The following is a 16,920-nucleotide window of genomic DNA, read 5'->3' on the forward strand; positions in this document are numbered from 1 at the left end:
CAGTTGTTCTGTGTTCACGTGCAGCAGTGCATGTAGTGCACGTGTACGAGGAGCTTTCTCTTCATGTCCTGATGTTGAATCTGACCTTTCTATTTTGAAATTGGTTGGATCCTATTTATTAAAGACATTGTCAGTGTCCATGAGACACAAACCAACGAGGAACGTCACGTTGACCACCTGTACTTCTTAGACACAGTCTCTGGGGACTCCATACGTCATACTCCATACGTCATACTTCATACTGCATACTCCATACGTCATACTCTATACGTCATACTCCATACGTCATACTTCATATGTCATACTCCATACGTCATACTCCATACGTCATACTCCACACATCATACTCCATACATCATACTCCATACATCAAACTTCATACTGCATACTCCATACGTCATACTCTATACGTCATACTCCATACGTCATACTTCATATGTCATACTCCATACGTCATACTCCACACATCATACTCCATACGTCATACCCCATACATCAAACTTCATACTGCATACTCCATACATCATACTCCATACATCATACGCCACACGTCTTACTCCATACGTCTTACTCCATACATCTTACTCCATTCATCATACTCCATTCATCATACTCCACACATCTTACTCCATACGTCATACGTCTTACTCCATAGGTCTTACTACATAGGTCTTACTACATACATCATACTCCATACATTTTACTCCATACGTCTTACTCCATACATCATACATCATACTCCATACTCCATATTCCATAGTTCGTGGCCTATTGGTTTGTAGACTACGGTTATGAAGCGACCTGTCAGGGAAGTCCTGCCTGGAAGTATAATCCTCTTAGTTTAACTTTAAATTACAATGGATTTACTAAATGAGCATCATGCTTTATTGAAGAAGACTTGAAACTAGAGATTCTTTAGATCTTTACATTGTTTACCGAGGTAATAAACAGTGGGGCCATTTTCAGTGGCCCCAGCTGCCCTGCAGCAGCTCTTCTTTGGCTACATAGCATGGCGGTAGCAGTGGCAGTCATACGTGTGTTTTCTCCATTAAGCCTACCAAATGGATGAATGGGGGGAAGAAAACATTAAAAAGCAGAAAACTTCAAAGAAAGTGCATATTCGTTGTTATCCGTCGGAAGCAGGGATCTGGAAAGGCTTTTATTGTTTAATAATAAAGTGAAATTGCTTTTGCAGGCCGGTCCTTCACTGTTAGGGTATGGTCACATAAGGAGCTGAGGCTTCCATCAACCCAGGGGAAGTCTGTTCTGTATATAATCTCAGAGAGCTGGCTGCTGATCTCTGGTGCCAGAGTTGAATATAATGGACCAGGTACAGGTTTTGTGGTTTACCCAAGACCACCTAATATCTGCATGGGGCTGACCACAAGTAAGGACTTCGGTAGACTCAACCTCTTCAGTTCCAAAGCTCCCAGCAGCCAGCAGGCCCATGTCTAGCCATGAAAGGAAGCAGACCCAACTACCACCCCAAGACCTCTTCCCAGCTGTCACTCTGGTGAATTACTCTTCTACTTTGCGCTCGACTGATCTAATAAGCTCCATCTTTGATTTTACTTGACCTCTGGGAACAGCAACAGACGACAGAGAGAGAGAGTGTGGATTTCATAACAAAGGAGGGTGTGTGCCAACAGCCACACTTCTTTGACCAAATGAAAAGGTATCTCTGTCTTTTTCCTTTCACTGTAAAGGAAAATCAATGAGCTACCCAGCTGGAAGAAATATTATGAGCCGAGGGGAAGACAGCAGTTAAGTTCTCCAATCACCCACTGTGTCCTATAACTCTTCACAGTAAATCTGTACGCAGCATTTCTCGGTATGGCTCTTTATCTCTTAATTTAACATTTCTTCTGGAAAATCATAGCCTTTTTTTTTAGGAATCTGAATCTCCTAAACGAACCAGAACTAATCAGGTTGGCTGAGGTACCTGATCTTTTGTCCAAATAGTCATGGCCCCTAGAGGAAGATCCCTTGACCCCTTTCTCTTTGGTACACCCCATGAAATATCTACTACTAGCGCTCTTAAGTTTATTAATTTGTTCACAATTTAGCAAAAATAATGACCTCCAATACTTCCCCTGCTTAGTCCAAAACATTCTGGAGGTAGAGGACCAACGTCAGAGGACCTGGATGCCGTCACTTAGGCAGTTGAATAATGACGCTGTAGTGAACGGTCCATGAACTCTTACGAATGGCAGCAAAATGCTGTACAAACACGCAAACAAGATCTGAAGAGCCAAAGTGGTATCACAACTTAACACAAGTGGCAGATCATTTGCAGGTTAGCGTGTGAGGGGTGAGGGTCAGGAACAGGGTACAGACAGGCAAGAACAAATACTGGCTATTTATCCACGGATTGTACCTCACACAAATGCATATTTTTACCTCCAATTGTGACTTGTTTGAACAGCATAATGTGCCTGAGACTTGCAATAACTGCACAATGTGTATTTAACATGTGTTGGAAACTATTTGTAGTAATAAGTAGTGGTACTCAGTTGAGAGACGATGAAACTGTTTATTGACACGTGTTCTTGTTTACTTGAAGGAAATCCAATCAAGACATTTTTGATTGGCCTTTAACGTTAGACAAAGGTGCTTCTTAACAACCATGTGGTATTGATTTATTTGACAATGAACATTTTCTGAAAAATACCTAATTTCTATAATATTTGTCAGTAGTGACGCTGGCTGACGGATGTACAACTTGTAGGTGTTACAGGAGCTGATCCACTGATACATGACTAAACCTAATCCTGTCCATTTGGTACCAAGAATACCAGTTCACTGTTTAGTGTGCACATGGAACTTGTCCTTGTGAGTCATTACCAAAACTCTGGCAATGAGTAGCTCTGTCCTTCCTCTGAAACTGAGTGCGACAGGAGGACTTGGCTTCAGTACAAACAGAATGAAAACAAGCACTCCTGCAGCATCACTGGAAGATGATTACACTTCCTGTAAGTGTGAGGGTGAGTGATTGGTTCAAACTCATCCTTCTGTACTGTTCCTCTGAAGTGGAAAGCCTGTGGCTGCATGCCCTCAAAAAAAGAGATTATCATATTGATAAATCAAGACACGGCATGCCAGTGTGACAGGATCCATCTGGGCCTCCACCCCGTTGTAGGTCACGGAGAGAGAGATGCTAAAATAGAATGAAGGACAAACTTTCCAGGACCAGAGGAATGCCACAAGCTGACTGGAGCAGTCATGGATCAAAGAGAGGTTTCCTGTTTGGGTCAGTTGGTTGTTTGAGATCGCCTCTAATAAACCCCTCTGAGCATTTAGTGCCATCACCACTCGGGTCCTCCTGAGGGTAGTGGGACTAATGGAGTGCCAGCAATGCTTTTATCTGGCCACAAAGTGTCTGGTCACCAACAGACACTCTGTCCCGATGTGGTGCCTTCAGTCTCCATCCTAATCCTAAACCACTTCATCAATACTCTGATGATGTGTGATTGAACTGGAGAAGAGCTTCAGTACTCAGGATTCAGTGATGAATATCCCAGAATGAATGCTTGTCGTATTGTCTCAATGGTACTGAAAGAAAAGTTGGTTAAGAGGCGAGAAGTAGCCGTGTTACTAGTAGCTGCAGCGACAGCAGTATCATGAGTAGTCGTACCAATAGAAGTATTACAGTCATTTGACCTTCCTAATAAGACAAAGATGAAGGTTAGTCAATGTGATTTCATTGAAGGAAGCTAATTCTTCTCTGTCTTGTCTTTCCTCTATAAGTATTCGTGCTCATTTGATGGTTCCTGCTTCATCTGTCTCCACTTTGCTTTACAGAGCAAATCACAGCCCTCTGAGAAAACACACGCCATCTTAAAGTCTGTGACTATGATAGATGTAATGCAAGCCTCATGAGACACCCAGTTGACAGCCTACTGGTTCCACTGGGGCAAACCAGATCAGAGAAGCTCCCTCGCCCATCCAGCTGTGTCTGTGCTTGTGTTGTCACCGCTGGGGCTGTCCCTTGTCTTTAAACATGAAAAGATGAGCCAGAACACAGACCAGCCAAGAGGCTCTGGTGTTTCCTCTCCCTGTCTACCTTCACATGGGCAGATAATGAGGCATTGGGCCACCGGGCTCCCACTCGTCCTGCAGGAAAACACAGCCGGACCGAGAGAAGCATGTTTTTGCAGTGTTGTGTGTTGCAGTTATATTCTGCATTGAATTATTACAGAGACACAAAACCAATTCACAGATGTTGTTTGCAGTCTTTTTTATTTCTCTCTGGAGTCCTTTTGCATCTCATTATGGTTTGTAGATATTATATTGACTTCCCAACAAGAAATATGAATCCGTCACCTCATACCGAGGCTCAGGTCCAAGGCCCCTTAAGCCCTTGGGCCTCTTCTCTTGTACCCAGCTTTTCCAGTACTCTATCCATGCATCGTATGCATTATGCTTTCTTGACGTGTCTGCATGTCAAAAAATCTGTAAATCAACTGTTTTCCTTTTCTTCCTTTTCCACCATCTTTGGCCTTGATGCCGTCTTGGTAGGGGGAGTCAGGTTTCCCCGGCGCTTCTGGGTTCAAGGTAAAGTTGTTAATGAGTCGTGTGTGTTGGCAGTTATTCCATACCCAATCGGGTCAGCGGGTCATAACTGTCTTTCTTCCACTGCAAAGGGCCAGCCTGGCCTTCCCGGTATCCCGGGCATCCCGGGCAAGAGGGGCTACAGGGTAGGCCTTCAATGGAATGAGCAGCCTTCCCGCCCGCTTGTCCGCCTGTCAGTCGCCCTCATCCATCCTGTGTAGTCGGTCACGTCAGTGTGTTGTGTTTGTGGCCACAAGCTCTGAACACGACTAAATGTGCTTCTTCACCCGGTTGTGCCGTCAGCTGTGCTTGTTGCCGTCTGCTGGAGTGCTTTGATCTGTTTGGGTGGCGTAGTTAGCCGGCTAACTCTTTATTGTACACACCATGTCACACCATTTGTCAGTGCTTTCTAAGAACACTCATAGATGCTTTCTTTGATTCAGTCTGAATGAATTGTGTTGGATTGTTTGTGATTTGTGGAAATGTACAGAAATGCTCAAATAATCTCAATTCATAAGCACTGACTGGTACTAACTTCATTTTTCTTCATATTCTTCAACATTAGTGGATCCTACTTCTAGTGTCCCAGCGTTATATTGGAAATCACAAATCGATTGATCTATTAATCTATTGATTATGATTCCTTTCTGGTTAACAGTAACATGTCGTTAAGCTAAGTCCTTGTTCTCTACGCATGGCAGGGTGAGCGGGGAGAACCGAGCGTTGCAGCCCAGGGGATTAAAGGAGAACCAGGTTCCCCAGGACCGCCGGGCCTCATGGGAATCAAGGTAAAGGGCAATAGTTGCACGAGAGGAACGATACCTGCATGTACAGCAACGCCTCCATCAATGCTGATAACGCCAACTATGACTAGCGCCTATTGAAGAGACTCTGTGTATGTTACAGGGGGACGCAGGTGGTGATGGAGAGAAGGTGAGATAACACTGCGTTATGGAAAGACTTTACAAATAATAACACAAGTTGGTCGTGTTTACGGAGACTAAGTGTCATACTTCATCCAACCTGTAGGGGGAAGCCGGTCAGGAAGGCCCAGCTGGACCACGAGTAAGTGTGGACTCATGAGAACCAACGCAGAGAACTCAACACGTCGATGTATAATCATAATGTTTACGTCGTAAACAAACCTTTGTTGTTTCCCCGTACAGGGTCCTCCAGGCCCAACCGGAGAGCCAGGAAAGGCTGAAATCCACAACAATGAAAACGTGTGTAACTAATATTCGTTTTGATTTTCCTTCTATGTATTAACAGTAAAGAGGAAAATAAATTCACTGTGATATTTAATATTCCTCCACAGGATATCCGCAACATACCGATGATGGTATGTACTTTCTAGGTTTTACCAAAACACGTGCGAGCTCAGAACAGGAGTAAAAATGAAATTTAATGACATCATATGTTCTCCTTACAGGGCCCCCCTGGATTACCTGGACCTTCAGGGACCCCTGGCCTCCACGGTACCAAGGTAGGAGACATTTTAGAATATATACGTTATATACTTCCTGTAAACGGTGAGCCACATTTCCTACATTCAGAAAATAAATATATTGTTTTGGGTTGTTTGTGTGTTGATGTTGTGTTTGTCACCCATCCTTTCTCATGATTATGTGTTTCTATACAAAAGAGTATGTGCTTATTCCACATGTGATCATATCATATGATGATATGATGTTGATGTTGTCCATTGTTTAGATTACATTTAATCATGTGGCAACACTGTACTATGTATTTTTATATACGCTACCTAGTTTAGGCACAACATCTGTCTGAGCACATCTGCAGGCCCAATGAGCAGCCATGCCTTTCAAAATAAAAGCATGAGAAAGTAACCGGCCCGCCACAATAGAGTAACTTACCTTCCTCTTCGGTGCCAACGCACAGAGAACAAAGCAGGCCAACGGAGATGAACTCAGTCAAACACGTGGAAACACAAACTCTTGGTGGATGACTCTGTGTTACTTCACCTTTAGATTGTTACGATAGGAAATGCAATAGTTTGACTCTTCAGACTGAACTCCTGTTTGTGAGTCCCTCACACACACACACAGTGTGCGTTGCTTCGTTGGTAACACTGCGTTGGTCGTCCTCAGGGTGATGTTGGTCTGCCAGGCCCTCCAGGACTGGACGGAGACAAGGTAACACGCTACCAGTACTTCATGTCATTAGCCGGCCGTTCATGCATTCACTTGTCACAGATCTACATGGTGACGGTAGATTGCAGTGACGAGAATCTGTAATGTTAAGATGTCGGCCATGTTGGCTTTCCTTTCTGATGCAACTTTTTAAAACAAATGCAGAAGAGGAACACCTTATTGTTTTTCTCTTGTGTAGCAAAAGAGCTACACGTGTACGTCAGTGTGCGTTCCTACATGTCCCTGGACTCCTTGCATCTCAACGTAGCTTCTATCTGCTAACATTGACTTGGGACCTTGACCTCTTGTGACCTCTTGTGTTCCCAGGGGCCCAGGGGGAAGCCCGGAGACCACGGCCCCGCGGGCCCAGCCGGCCCTGAAGGCCCCAGAGGGGAGCCTGGTGTCATGGGCTTCTCTGGACCCAAAGGGGACAAGGGAGACACGGGTCCATCTGGATCACCTGTGAGTGACTGTGTCAACCACCACCAACACACCACACGTCCCACCACACACACCTGGGGCCTGGGGTTCCCTGACCAAGAGCCCCGTCCCACATCTGTCATTAGAGGGAAGGCCTGGTCTCTGCAGCTGCTCTCTCATTACCTCATTAGAGGCTCAGCGGCTTGGACGGGAGCCCAGGAACGACACTGTGTTTAGCTTTTAATTCCCCGTGGCGCGGATCCCAAATGTGCCGCCATATGAACGGCTATTTGCAGCCCGGTGTTACTTTGAGAGCTTCGGTTACAACTGTACTTGGTATCCTGAATGTCTGACAGATCGCTCGGTCAGAAACGTTCATTTTGCTCTTTAATTATCTTGTTTTGTTTGTTTATGGTTCAAACGCATCAGATCGCTCTGATATGAGTCAGGCCTTCACATCCCTGTGTGTGTTACTGCTGAATGCGTCATGTGATCACGCATCTATTCAAAGAAACGTCTCCGAGGGCCATTTGACCACTGTATGAACATTTTGTGTGAATGAGGCGGCAGAAGGATAGTCCGTGATGGAAGAACATACCAACTCCTCCACTTAGGTACCAATGCAATGTAACAAATGCTCCATCGCGAGTAACAGTCCCACAAAAGTTATTACATTACATTTACTGTTCAAAAGTTTGGGGTCACTTAGAAATGTCCTTATTTTTCACAGTTTTTTTCAATGAAGATAACATGAAATGAGTCTTAAATCCCTTCTCTATGTTGTCAATGTGGTAAAAGACTATTCTATGTCTAAACGTCTGGTTCTTAATGAAATATCTACATCGTGTATAGAGGCCCTTTTGCAGCAGCTATCAGAGTTCTGATGGTACATTGTGTTTGATCATCGCCTTAGAAGACTAATGGAGGATAGAAAACCCTTGAAACCCTTGAAACCCTTTGAAAACCCTTGAAAACCACGAAAGAAACACTTATAAACCCCTTAAAAATAATTGAAAACTCTTAAAAAAACCGTGAAAGATCCCTTAAAAACCTTTGAAAACTTTTGAAAACCCTTGTGATGATGTCACACAGCTGAAAACAGCTCTGCTGGAGAGAGAAGCTATGAAACTGTTCTTCCTTTGAGCTGGTTGAGGATCTGGAGCTTCACATTTGTGGGTTCATTAAACTCTCAAAATGTCCAGAAAGAGAGAACTTTCATGTGAAACTGTTCTGCTTCTTAGAAGTGAAGGATGTTCATGAGGGAACGTCAGGAGAACCTCAACACGTGTCTGGTTGACCCCAAGCTTTTCAGCGGTAGTGTACTTTTAATACAGTTTAATGTAACTAAACGAATGTAAAGTAGAAGTATGAACCTCAAATCTGTACCCAAGAAAGTGAAAGTTCTCATTTGTCCTAATGCTTTGATTCTCACATGAAGATGAACTCTTCGTCCCTGAGAGGAAGCACTCTGCCGTCATCGTGATGTCCATCTTCCCTTTCTCGTTCTGTAGGGTTTAGACGGGCCTACGGGTGAAAACGGGCCCCCAGGGGCCCCTGGCCCTATTGGATTACCCGGCTCAATGGTACGCAGCGTGGCCCTCAGGCTGCACCTCTCTGGATGCAGTCTGGCTTAACAAAGAGGGAACAGGAGCATTTGTGTTGTGTCTGTGGGAAGAAGTGTGGTCTCATTCTCATTGGCTCAGGGAGTCAGACCCAACGTGACGCCGTGTTCCTCTTGTCTCCTCAGGGTCCTAAAGGGGAGGCCGGACAGGGGGGAAGGTCGGAAATGGTGAGGGTTCAATACCCAAATCAATACCCTGCTGGACGCGCCGCATGTCCATAAGAGAAACATTTCCTCAGTTGAAACATTTTGCTTGTGTTTAGATTTATGGACCTCCAGGGCCCACCGGACCTTCAGGACCAGTCGGCCCCGCCGTGAGTCAGAGACGACAACCACTGACCCTATATATATATATATATATATATAGATAGATATATATCTATATATATAGATATATATCTATATCTATATATATATATATATATATATATATTGATATATATACTTGTATTTAATAACCTTAACATTGATGTATTCAATCTTGATGATCACTCATCATTAACACATAAAGTTTAATGTCGTCTGCATATAAAGAAATGCAGTTTTTTGTATTTGTACCTTTTAACAAAAAGGTTGAATAATCTTAATAATGTTCACAGGTAGAAATACAAGTGAGTTTAAATACATTAAATAGCAGAATGAAGTAAATACATTAAAACAAAGAAATCAAATGGAAATGTTAATGATAGAATAGATGTTTATTAACTGAAGTAGAGTTTTACTAATATCACTGGTGTGTGTTAGTGGGCCTCCAGCAGACCAGTAGCATCACTGGTGTGTCTTAGTGGGCCTCCAGCAGACCAGTAGCATCACTGGTGTGTCTTAGTGGGCCTCCAGCAGACCAGTAGCATCACTGGTGTGTCTTAGTGGGCCTCCAGCAGACCAGTAGCATCACTGGTGTGTCTTAGTGGGCCTCCAGCAGACCAGTAGCATCACTGGTGTGTCTTGGTGGGCCTCCAGCAGACCAGTAGCATCACTGGTGTGTCTTACTGGGCCTCCAGCAGACCAGTAGCATCACTGGTGTGTCTTACTGGGCCTCCAGCAGACCAGTAGCATCACTGGTGTGTCTTACTGGGCCTCCAGCAGACCAGTAGCATCACTGGTGTGTCTTGGTGGGCCTCCAGCAGACCAGTAGCATCACTGGTGTGTCTTACTGGGCCTCCAGCAGACCAGTAGCATCACTGGTGTGTCTTACTGGGCCTCCAGCAGACCAGTAGCATCACTGGTGTGTCTTACTGGGCCTCTAACAGACCAGTAGCATCACTGGTGTGTCTTTGTGGGCCTCCAGCAGACCAGTAGCATCACTGGTGTGTCTCAGTGGGCCTCCAGCAGACCAGTAGCATCACTGGTGTGTGTCAGTCAGTAATCCTGTGTTTGCTCCATTCAGGGATCTCAAGGCTTTGCGGGGCCTAAGGTGAGATATTGATCCTATAAAATCATATTTACAGGATGAACTTCTGTTCACATGTTGAACACAAACATCGTAGTTTATCACACACAGAAGTGTAACAATGGGGTTCCTTTGTTCTCCGCCTCTCAGGGAGAACCCGGCATCGGCGTGAGAGGAGAGAAGGGAGCGTCGGGTCACAAGGGCGACAAGGGCGACAGAGGCCATCTTGGACTTCCTGTAAGTTCGCTGCACTTCCTGTCGGTTCACAAGTCTTCGGCTTCCTCGCCCTCTCATCGTCTGTTAGGTCCTCTTACGGTTATTAAATCCATATAGTTTGAGTTGTAGTTCCAGCATCACGTGACCTGATGTTTCATGTCTCAGGTGTTTCTACTTCCTGTTGCATAGAAGGAGGATCGTTCCACAGGAAGTGAATCATCGACACGACACTCACTACATATGATTGACACTCTACTGTCACATGGAGTCTGTCCCTTTGGGTTTCTGTTCTTTCTTCGTGGTTTACTGACATGAAGCACATGAAACAGTGTGTGAGGTCAACGCCTCGTCTTCCTGCTTCAGAGAAACTTAAACGACGTCATTGCAGCGTCGATCCCCTTTGTTTAAATATATATCTATATATAGAAATCAAAATGTTTGTGAGCTGTTTACACAAATGGACACAGAGAAACGTCACAATGAGAGCCGGACTAACAGCTGGGACACGTTGTGTGTGTGTGTGTGACGCTGTGTGTGTGTGTGTGACACGCTGTGTGTGTGTGACACGCTGTGTGTGTGTGTGTGACACGCTGTGTGTGTGTGACGCGTCAGAGCACGGAGCGACAGCGCTGCAGACCGGAGAGCAGCATCCACCACACGACTCACTCCAGCTCTCACTCACTTCACCTCCACCTCCACCATCTTCCTCACCCTTCACGTGTCATCATCTGAATGTGTTGTTGAAGTCACTGAGTCACAGCTTCACTCACCTCCTCCTCCCCTTCCTCCCCTCCTCCTCCTCCTCCTCCCCATCACCTCTGCTCTCTAACTGTACGGCGCTATCCAGGGGGCTCATGGGTTAGACGGCCGACCGGGTCCAGTGGTGAGTGGCACAAGTCCTGTTCCAGTCCCCTCCCTCCTCCTCCTCCTCCTCCTCCTCCTCCTCCTCTTCCTCCTCCCCCTGCTCCAGCTTGCTTCTCGTCTGCTCGTCACACATCTGCTTGCTGTCCTGCTCGTCTCGTCTCTGTCGTTCCCTCCTGGTGGCTCTGTGAGCGGCGCTCTGGTCCGGTCGGGTTCTGAGGAGGAGCGCCGGCACCGAGACGAGCGGCTCGAAGCATCGCGTCTTTTTGTTGAGCCGCTGCATCAGCTGGTTGGTCCTGCAAGTCTTCATTGCAAAGACTGAGAGAAAGAAGAGCCTCAGGGAACAGAACACATGAGCCAAGAGCTCACAGCTGATGTGTTATACGCACATTATTATATTATACATCAGCTCTGCAGATAGCTGACAAGACTTTAGTTCAACAGTCAGCAACTGGTCACCTTATGATTAATAGACTCAAACAGACGTCGTGTCCTCGTGCATCAGGACTCACTCATCTCTCTGGATCCTGTGCAGCTCCTTATGTTCATGCCGTCTTTTCAAAATAAACCTCCAACAGGAAGCGGCTCGTAAAGGACTTTACTTGTGCAGAAGTTATGGGACAAATAAGTTTAAATAACTACGCATGTGACGTAGTTATTGTATCATAGCGGTCCACACAGCTGAGCAGCATGGCCGCTCTCACGTAGCCTCCAGGCTAACGGTCTCTTCTCTGAAGGGAGCGATGCTTAGAGCTGCTTTGCGTCTCCGGCCGTGTGATCCTCCGTCCTCGTCCCGCCTCCTGCTTCCTCGCCGGCGCTGCACATCAGCATGCACTGCGCCGCGCTGCGCTGCGCTGCATGCCGCCGGCGCTGCGCAGCAGCATGCGCTGCATGCCGCCGGCGCTGCGCAGCAGCATGCGCTGCGCCGCGCTGCATGCCGCCGCGTCTGGATGCTGAGACGCGACGTCTCCCTCTCCCGAGAGCTGCTCACACACGTCACTGTCCACATGTTCTTCTGTCTTCCCTCGTTTTGAACCGTCTGAACAGTCGTCAACAAGCTCGCTGTGTTGATGCTGCAGGCGGCAGGACCTGCGTCTGCAACCAGATCAGCACAACGCGTCTCTGAATGAGCCGTGAGGTCTCTTCAAGTCCACCAGAGAGCTTGTTGATGGACTGACTCTCTCCTCTAGTCTTGTGTTAGTCTTGTGTTAGTGTGTGTGACAGGTGTGTCTCCCCTGTGGTTTAAAGGGTCTCATAGGACCAGCAGGTGTGTCGGGGCCAGCAGGACCAAAAGGGGAGCGAGTGAGTGTCTTTCTGAGGTTTTTTTCAGTTTCAATACATACGTGATGTCAGGAGAATAAATATGTCCTGTGATGTCTCGTCCCTGCAGGCTGAGAAGGGAGATGCAGGACTACCAGGACCCACTGGGCCTCAAGGCATCCCTGTGAGTCCCTCACTGCACGTGTACTAGCATCACATGTGTAAAATCACGTGTGTGCTATCATTACATGTGTAATAGCATCGTTTAGCTCCCTGACAGCAGCATGAGGAACAACATGAGGAACAACACCTGTTCTGACAGAAGTCTCCTCAGTTTGACCTCATGAGACCTCGTTAGACCGCATGAGACCTCATGAGACCTTGTTAGACCTCATTAGACCTCATGAGACCTTGTTAGACCTCATGGGACCTCGGTAGACCTCGTTAGACCTCATGAGACCTCGTTAGACCTCATGAGACCTCATTAGACCTCATGAGACCTCGTTAGACCTCATGAGACCTCGTTAGATCTTATGAGACCTTGTTAGACCGCATGAGACCTCATGAGACCTTGTTAGACCTCGTTAGACCTCATTAGACCTCATGAGACCTTGTTAGACCTCATGGGACCTCGGTAGACCTCGTTAGACCTCGTTAGACCTCATGAGACCTCGTTAGACCTCATGAGACCTCGTTAGACCTCGGTAGACCTCATGAGACCTCGTTAGACCTCATGAGACCTCATGAGACCTCGTTAGACCTCATGAGACCTCGTTAGATCTTATGAGACCTTGTTAGACCTCATTAGACCTCATGAGACCTTGTTAGATCTCGTTAGACCTCATGAGACCTCGTTAGACCTCGTTAGACCTCACGAGACCTCGTTAGACCTCATGACACCTCATGAGACCTCGTTAGACCTCGTTAGACCTCATGAGACCTCATGAGACCTCATGAGACCTTGTTAGACCTCATGAGACCTCATTAGACCTTGTTAGACCTCATGAGACCTTGTTAGACCTCATGACACCTCGTGAGACCTTGTTAGACCTTGTTAGACCTCATGAGACCTCGTTAGACCTCGGTAGACCTCATGAGACCTCGTTAGACCTCAGTAGACCTCATGAGACCTCGTTAGACCTCATGAGACCTCGGTAGACCTCATGAGACCTCGTTCAGGTCCCCTTTAAGATGGATCTACGACTGCAAACAAGCATATTTCCACAAATGTAGTTATTAAGCATATTTCCCAAAGACAATGTCGTTTCTCATTTCTTTCTGCAGGGTTTAGTTGGACCACAAGGACTCAAAGGGAACCGGGTAAGATGCCGTCCATATTATTTTCCGTTCATAAAGTTAGCAGAAGGACATGACTCTGTCCCCTGGACACGCCTTTCATGTGACATCATCACATTCAGCAGCTGAATTAAACCCCATGAGTCACAATCAAACAGCTGATGGGCGTCATGGCCGCCGCCTCGCTGGCCTCAAGAGGCCGAGAGGAGGATTAGAGATGAATATCAAAAAGCTGAACGCTCTCTTTGACACGGAGCTTGAAACAGAAGCCAGATGATTCAGTTACTTAGCTTTGATCCTTCTTCTTCTTCTCTGATCCTGAATAATTCATGCGCAGAAGCCTTTCCCAGGTTAATGCATTCATCTCTTTAAACTTCCACACATTACATGACAGGAATACGATCGTCCTTCTATCAAAGACGCACTCAGAGAACAATGAGTTCATGTGGTGAAGTGTTCCTGGAGACGTCAGGTGACGTCATGTTGCATGTTCAGAGTGCACCGAGACTCAGAGATGGATATCAGTCTCATGTCTGGATCGGCTGTCATCAATATGTTTACATCACCGTGTGTGATCAGGATTATCTTACTTCATGTTGCTTCATCAGCAGCTGTTCTCCTGTCGGGTACTTTAGAGAAAATGTCAGCTCCTTCCTGCTTAAAAAACAGCGCTACCCGCCCACATGTGTCATGTGACGCGCCGTCAGAAGACTCTGAGGACCAATGAGATCGCAGGATCTCCAGAAAAAGCACCAAAAACCTTCCGGCTTCACTTCACAATGTTGAGACACTTCTACTGGTCAGAAAATGATCCTATTGAGTCTTATCTTATCTTATCTTAGTCTTTTGATCCATAGTCTTCGCTCATCCCTGTAGTCCTCACTCTAGAAAGAGCTCTCAGAGGTTTGGACCGGATGGATAAATTGTTCATTGAACCAACAACTCTTCCGTTCGTCATCCTCATCACAGCCGTCATGTCCAGACTCCAGCTCCGTGCTTTCAGACTGATATCCATCTTCTTAATCTCAGGAATGAAACATATGTCCAGAGTTCCTTGGTGTGAATATCCAGCAGAGAGCTTGAGTGTGAACCCGTCGCTCTGCTCCAGAGGATCTGTGTTTCATGACCTCACACCTTCCTCCAAGAGAATGTCTGTTTCCTCCCCTTAACCTGTGACTCTTTTTAATATGTCCACTCCCACATGTCCTGAGCTCCCTCAGCACCTTCGCCCGGCCTGCTGCTGCGCCTTCACGCTCCCAGAAAGCAGAAGAGCGGCATTCTGGGAAGGTCCGGCTGAAGGTGCTGAAGCGGAGCTCTGTGAGGCTGTTGGTGTTCTCACTCTCTGTCCTGTCTCCCTTTGTTTCCGCAGGTCTTCCTTCCCCCTTTCCTCCCCTCCACCTTGCTCTGTGGCCCGTTGCCTCTTTGTGTTGCCGGGGTTGCCCTCTCTCCCTCTCACACACCTCGGCCTCCTGCTCCTCCTCCTGCATTCTAATGTAGTCCTGGGTTCATGTCCCTCCTCTCACTCCTCCTCCTCCTCCTACTCACCACATCCTCTTCCTTGCAAGCCTCCATGTCGTCCCTCCTTCCTCCCCCCTGACCTCTGACCCCTGACCCCAACCCTGCCAGCAGAGCTCTGCCATCACTCTCCAGCTGATGCTTCATCTAGATTACTGCGCGCTAAAGAAAGGTTGCATGCTACAACAGTTTGTGGCGCGATGTGCAAGCGAGAGAACGACAGAATGACGACTCAGCAAAGAGAGAAACGTTGTCTGGATGTGAGCTTCGGCTGCGAGCAACACTCACAGCTGGTCTTTACGCTGAAGCCTCGTGCCTGCAGAGCGTCTCTAGTGTCTCCTGTAGATGTGTTTAGACTGCAGGTGTGCAGGTGCAGGTCCAGACAGCAGCGGGACAGTACGTACATGTCATTCACTACATTCACATGCAGGAAAATATACAATACAAACAATATTCATTACATTCTGAAGTAGCATTTTGCACCACGAGGCAAACACGGCCTCACTCAACCTCATGAAGGTCGGCGTTGCACCATGTAGGTCCAGGTTCTGGTCCAGGTCAAGGTCAGGGTCCAGGTCCTGGTCCGAGTCTTGAGTCACAAACTGATGTAGAAGCAGACTGATAGACAGACATCCAGAATGCAGCGTACACATGTCCAAAGAATGCTCCTGAAACCTGAATGATATAATATAATATATGTAATGCACAGTTTAATAGTGGAATTTAAGTGTCCTTGTAAAAACAGTCACTGAGTATTCCCTGCACACACACACACACACACACACACACACGTCTTTTTCTGATCCCTGACAGCCGCTGCTAACAAACCATTCAGTTCAGTTTATTTGTGTAGCCCAAAATCACAAATTACGCATGACCTTCAGAGCGCTTCACACTCTGTACACAAAGTCATCCTGTCACATCGGATCAGGAACAACTCGCAGGAACAAAGAAGAACTCTTCAGCCGTCACGCTGCATTGAGATCACTGTGGGAGTTTTGACAAATAGAAATAATGAACTGTAACACACAATGTAGGAGAGCGCTAACTCTAAAACTAATATACTTGACTATCTAACGACTCTACTTGATCTAAGTTGATCAAGAGTGAGTCTGCACCAGCTTCATCAGCGGGATCACCTGATGGGAGGAGCTACCATGAAGGAGCAAGCTAACGTTCACACACCGCGCACTACGCTACTAGATATTCAAAAGATTATTCAGCCATTTTAAAGTAGTTTCTGCAAGGCAGTGCATTAAAGTAAGATAAAGATTTAGCACCCAAAATAAATGATGATCTAGTTCAACAGTAGGCGCAGCTATGGGTGCAATTTAGGGTTAAGCGTCTTGCTCAAGGGCACGTCGACGTGGGCTAGCGGAGCCGGGGAATCGAACCGCCGATCCTCTGATCCACATCTTGACTGTGGTTGACCGTTCCCCAAACGTTTATGCGTAGTCCCTCACAGGCTTGAACCTCTGAGATTTGAGTGAGATCTGAACATAGTTTGTAAGAAAGACTCAGCTGTAGATCAGGGGGATGAGTGGTTCTCCCGTTACCCCGAGGTTGCTAGTTCGATCCCCAGTCCCCCCCATAGATCAAATGAAGTGACCCTGAGCAAGACACTTAACCCCTCTCACAGC

At 46.6% G+C, this 16,920-nt stretch overlaps 1 protein-coding gene across 1 annotated transcript in view; it reads left to right on the forward strand.

Annotated features, from left to right (window-relative positions):
* col13a1 (collagen, type XIII, alpha 1) overlaps nt 1-16,920 on the forward strand; it is a 48,665-nt gene that overhangs the window by 25,825 nt on the left and 5,920 nt on the right. Inside the window, exons 19-37 of the mRNA XM_068568726.1 lie at nt 4,519-4,554; nt 4,644-4,697; nt 5,253-5,339; nt 5,458-5,484; nt 5,581-5,616; nt 5,718-5,774; nt 5,867-5,890; nt 5,981-6,034; nt 6,660-6,704; nt 7,029-7,163; nt 8,633-8,704; nt 8,869-8,910; nt 9,006-9,056; nt 10,130-10,156; nt 10,283-10,369; nt 11,196-11,231; nt 12,458-12,511; nt 12,600-12,653; nt 13,754-13,789. Of these exons, the coding sequence (XP_068424827.1) occupies nt 4,519-4,554; nt 4,644-4,697; nt 5,253-5,339; nt 5,458-5,484; nt 5,581-5,616; nt 5,718-5,774; nt 5,867-5,890; nt 5,981-6,034; nt 6,660-6,704; nt 7,029-7,163; nt 8,633-8,704; nt 8,869-8,910; nt 9,006-9,056; nt 10,130-10,156; nt 10,283-10,369; nt 11,196-11,231; nt 12,458-12,511; nt 12,600-12,653; nt 13,754-13,789 (1,014 nt within the window). The remainder of the gene's footprint in view (nt 1-4,518; nt 4,555-4,643; nt 4,698-5,252; nt 5,340-5,457; nt 5,485-5,580; nt 5,617-5,717; nt 5,775-5,866; nt 5,891-5,980; nt 6,035-6,659; nt 6,705-7,028; nt 7,164-8,632; nt 8,705-8,868; nt 8,911-9,005; nt 9,057-10,129; nt 10,157-10,282; nt 10,370-11,195; nt 11,232-12,457; nt 12,512-12,599; nt 12,654-13,753; nt 13,790-16,920) is intronic.

The sequence above is a fragment of the Clinocottus analis genome, unplaced genomic scaffold (assembly GCF_023055335.1).
Source record: "Clinocottus analis isolate CAN_PGR_092001 unplaced genomic scaffold, fCliAna1.0.p SCAF_8, whole genome shotgun sequence".
NCBI lineage: Eukaryota > Metazoa > Chordata > Actinopteri > Perciformes > Cottidae > Clinocottus > Clinocottus analis.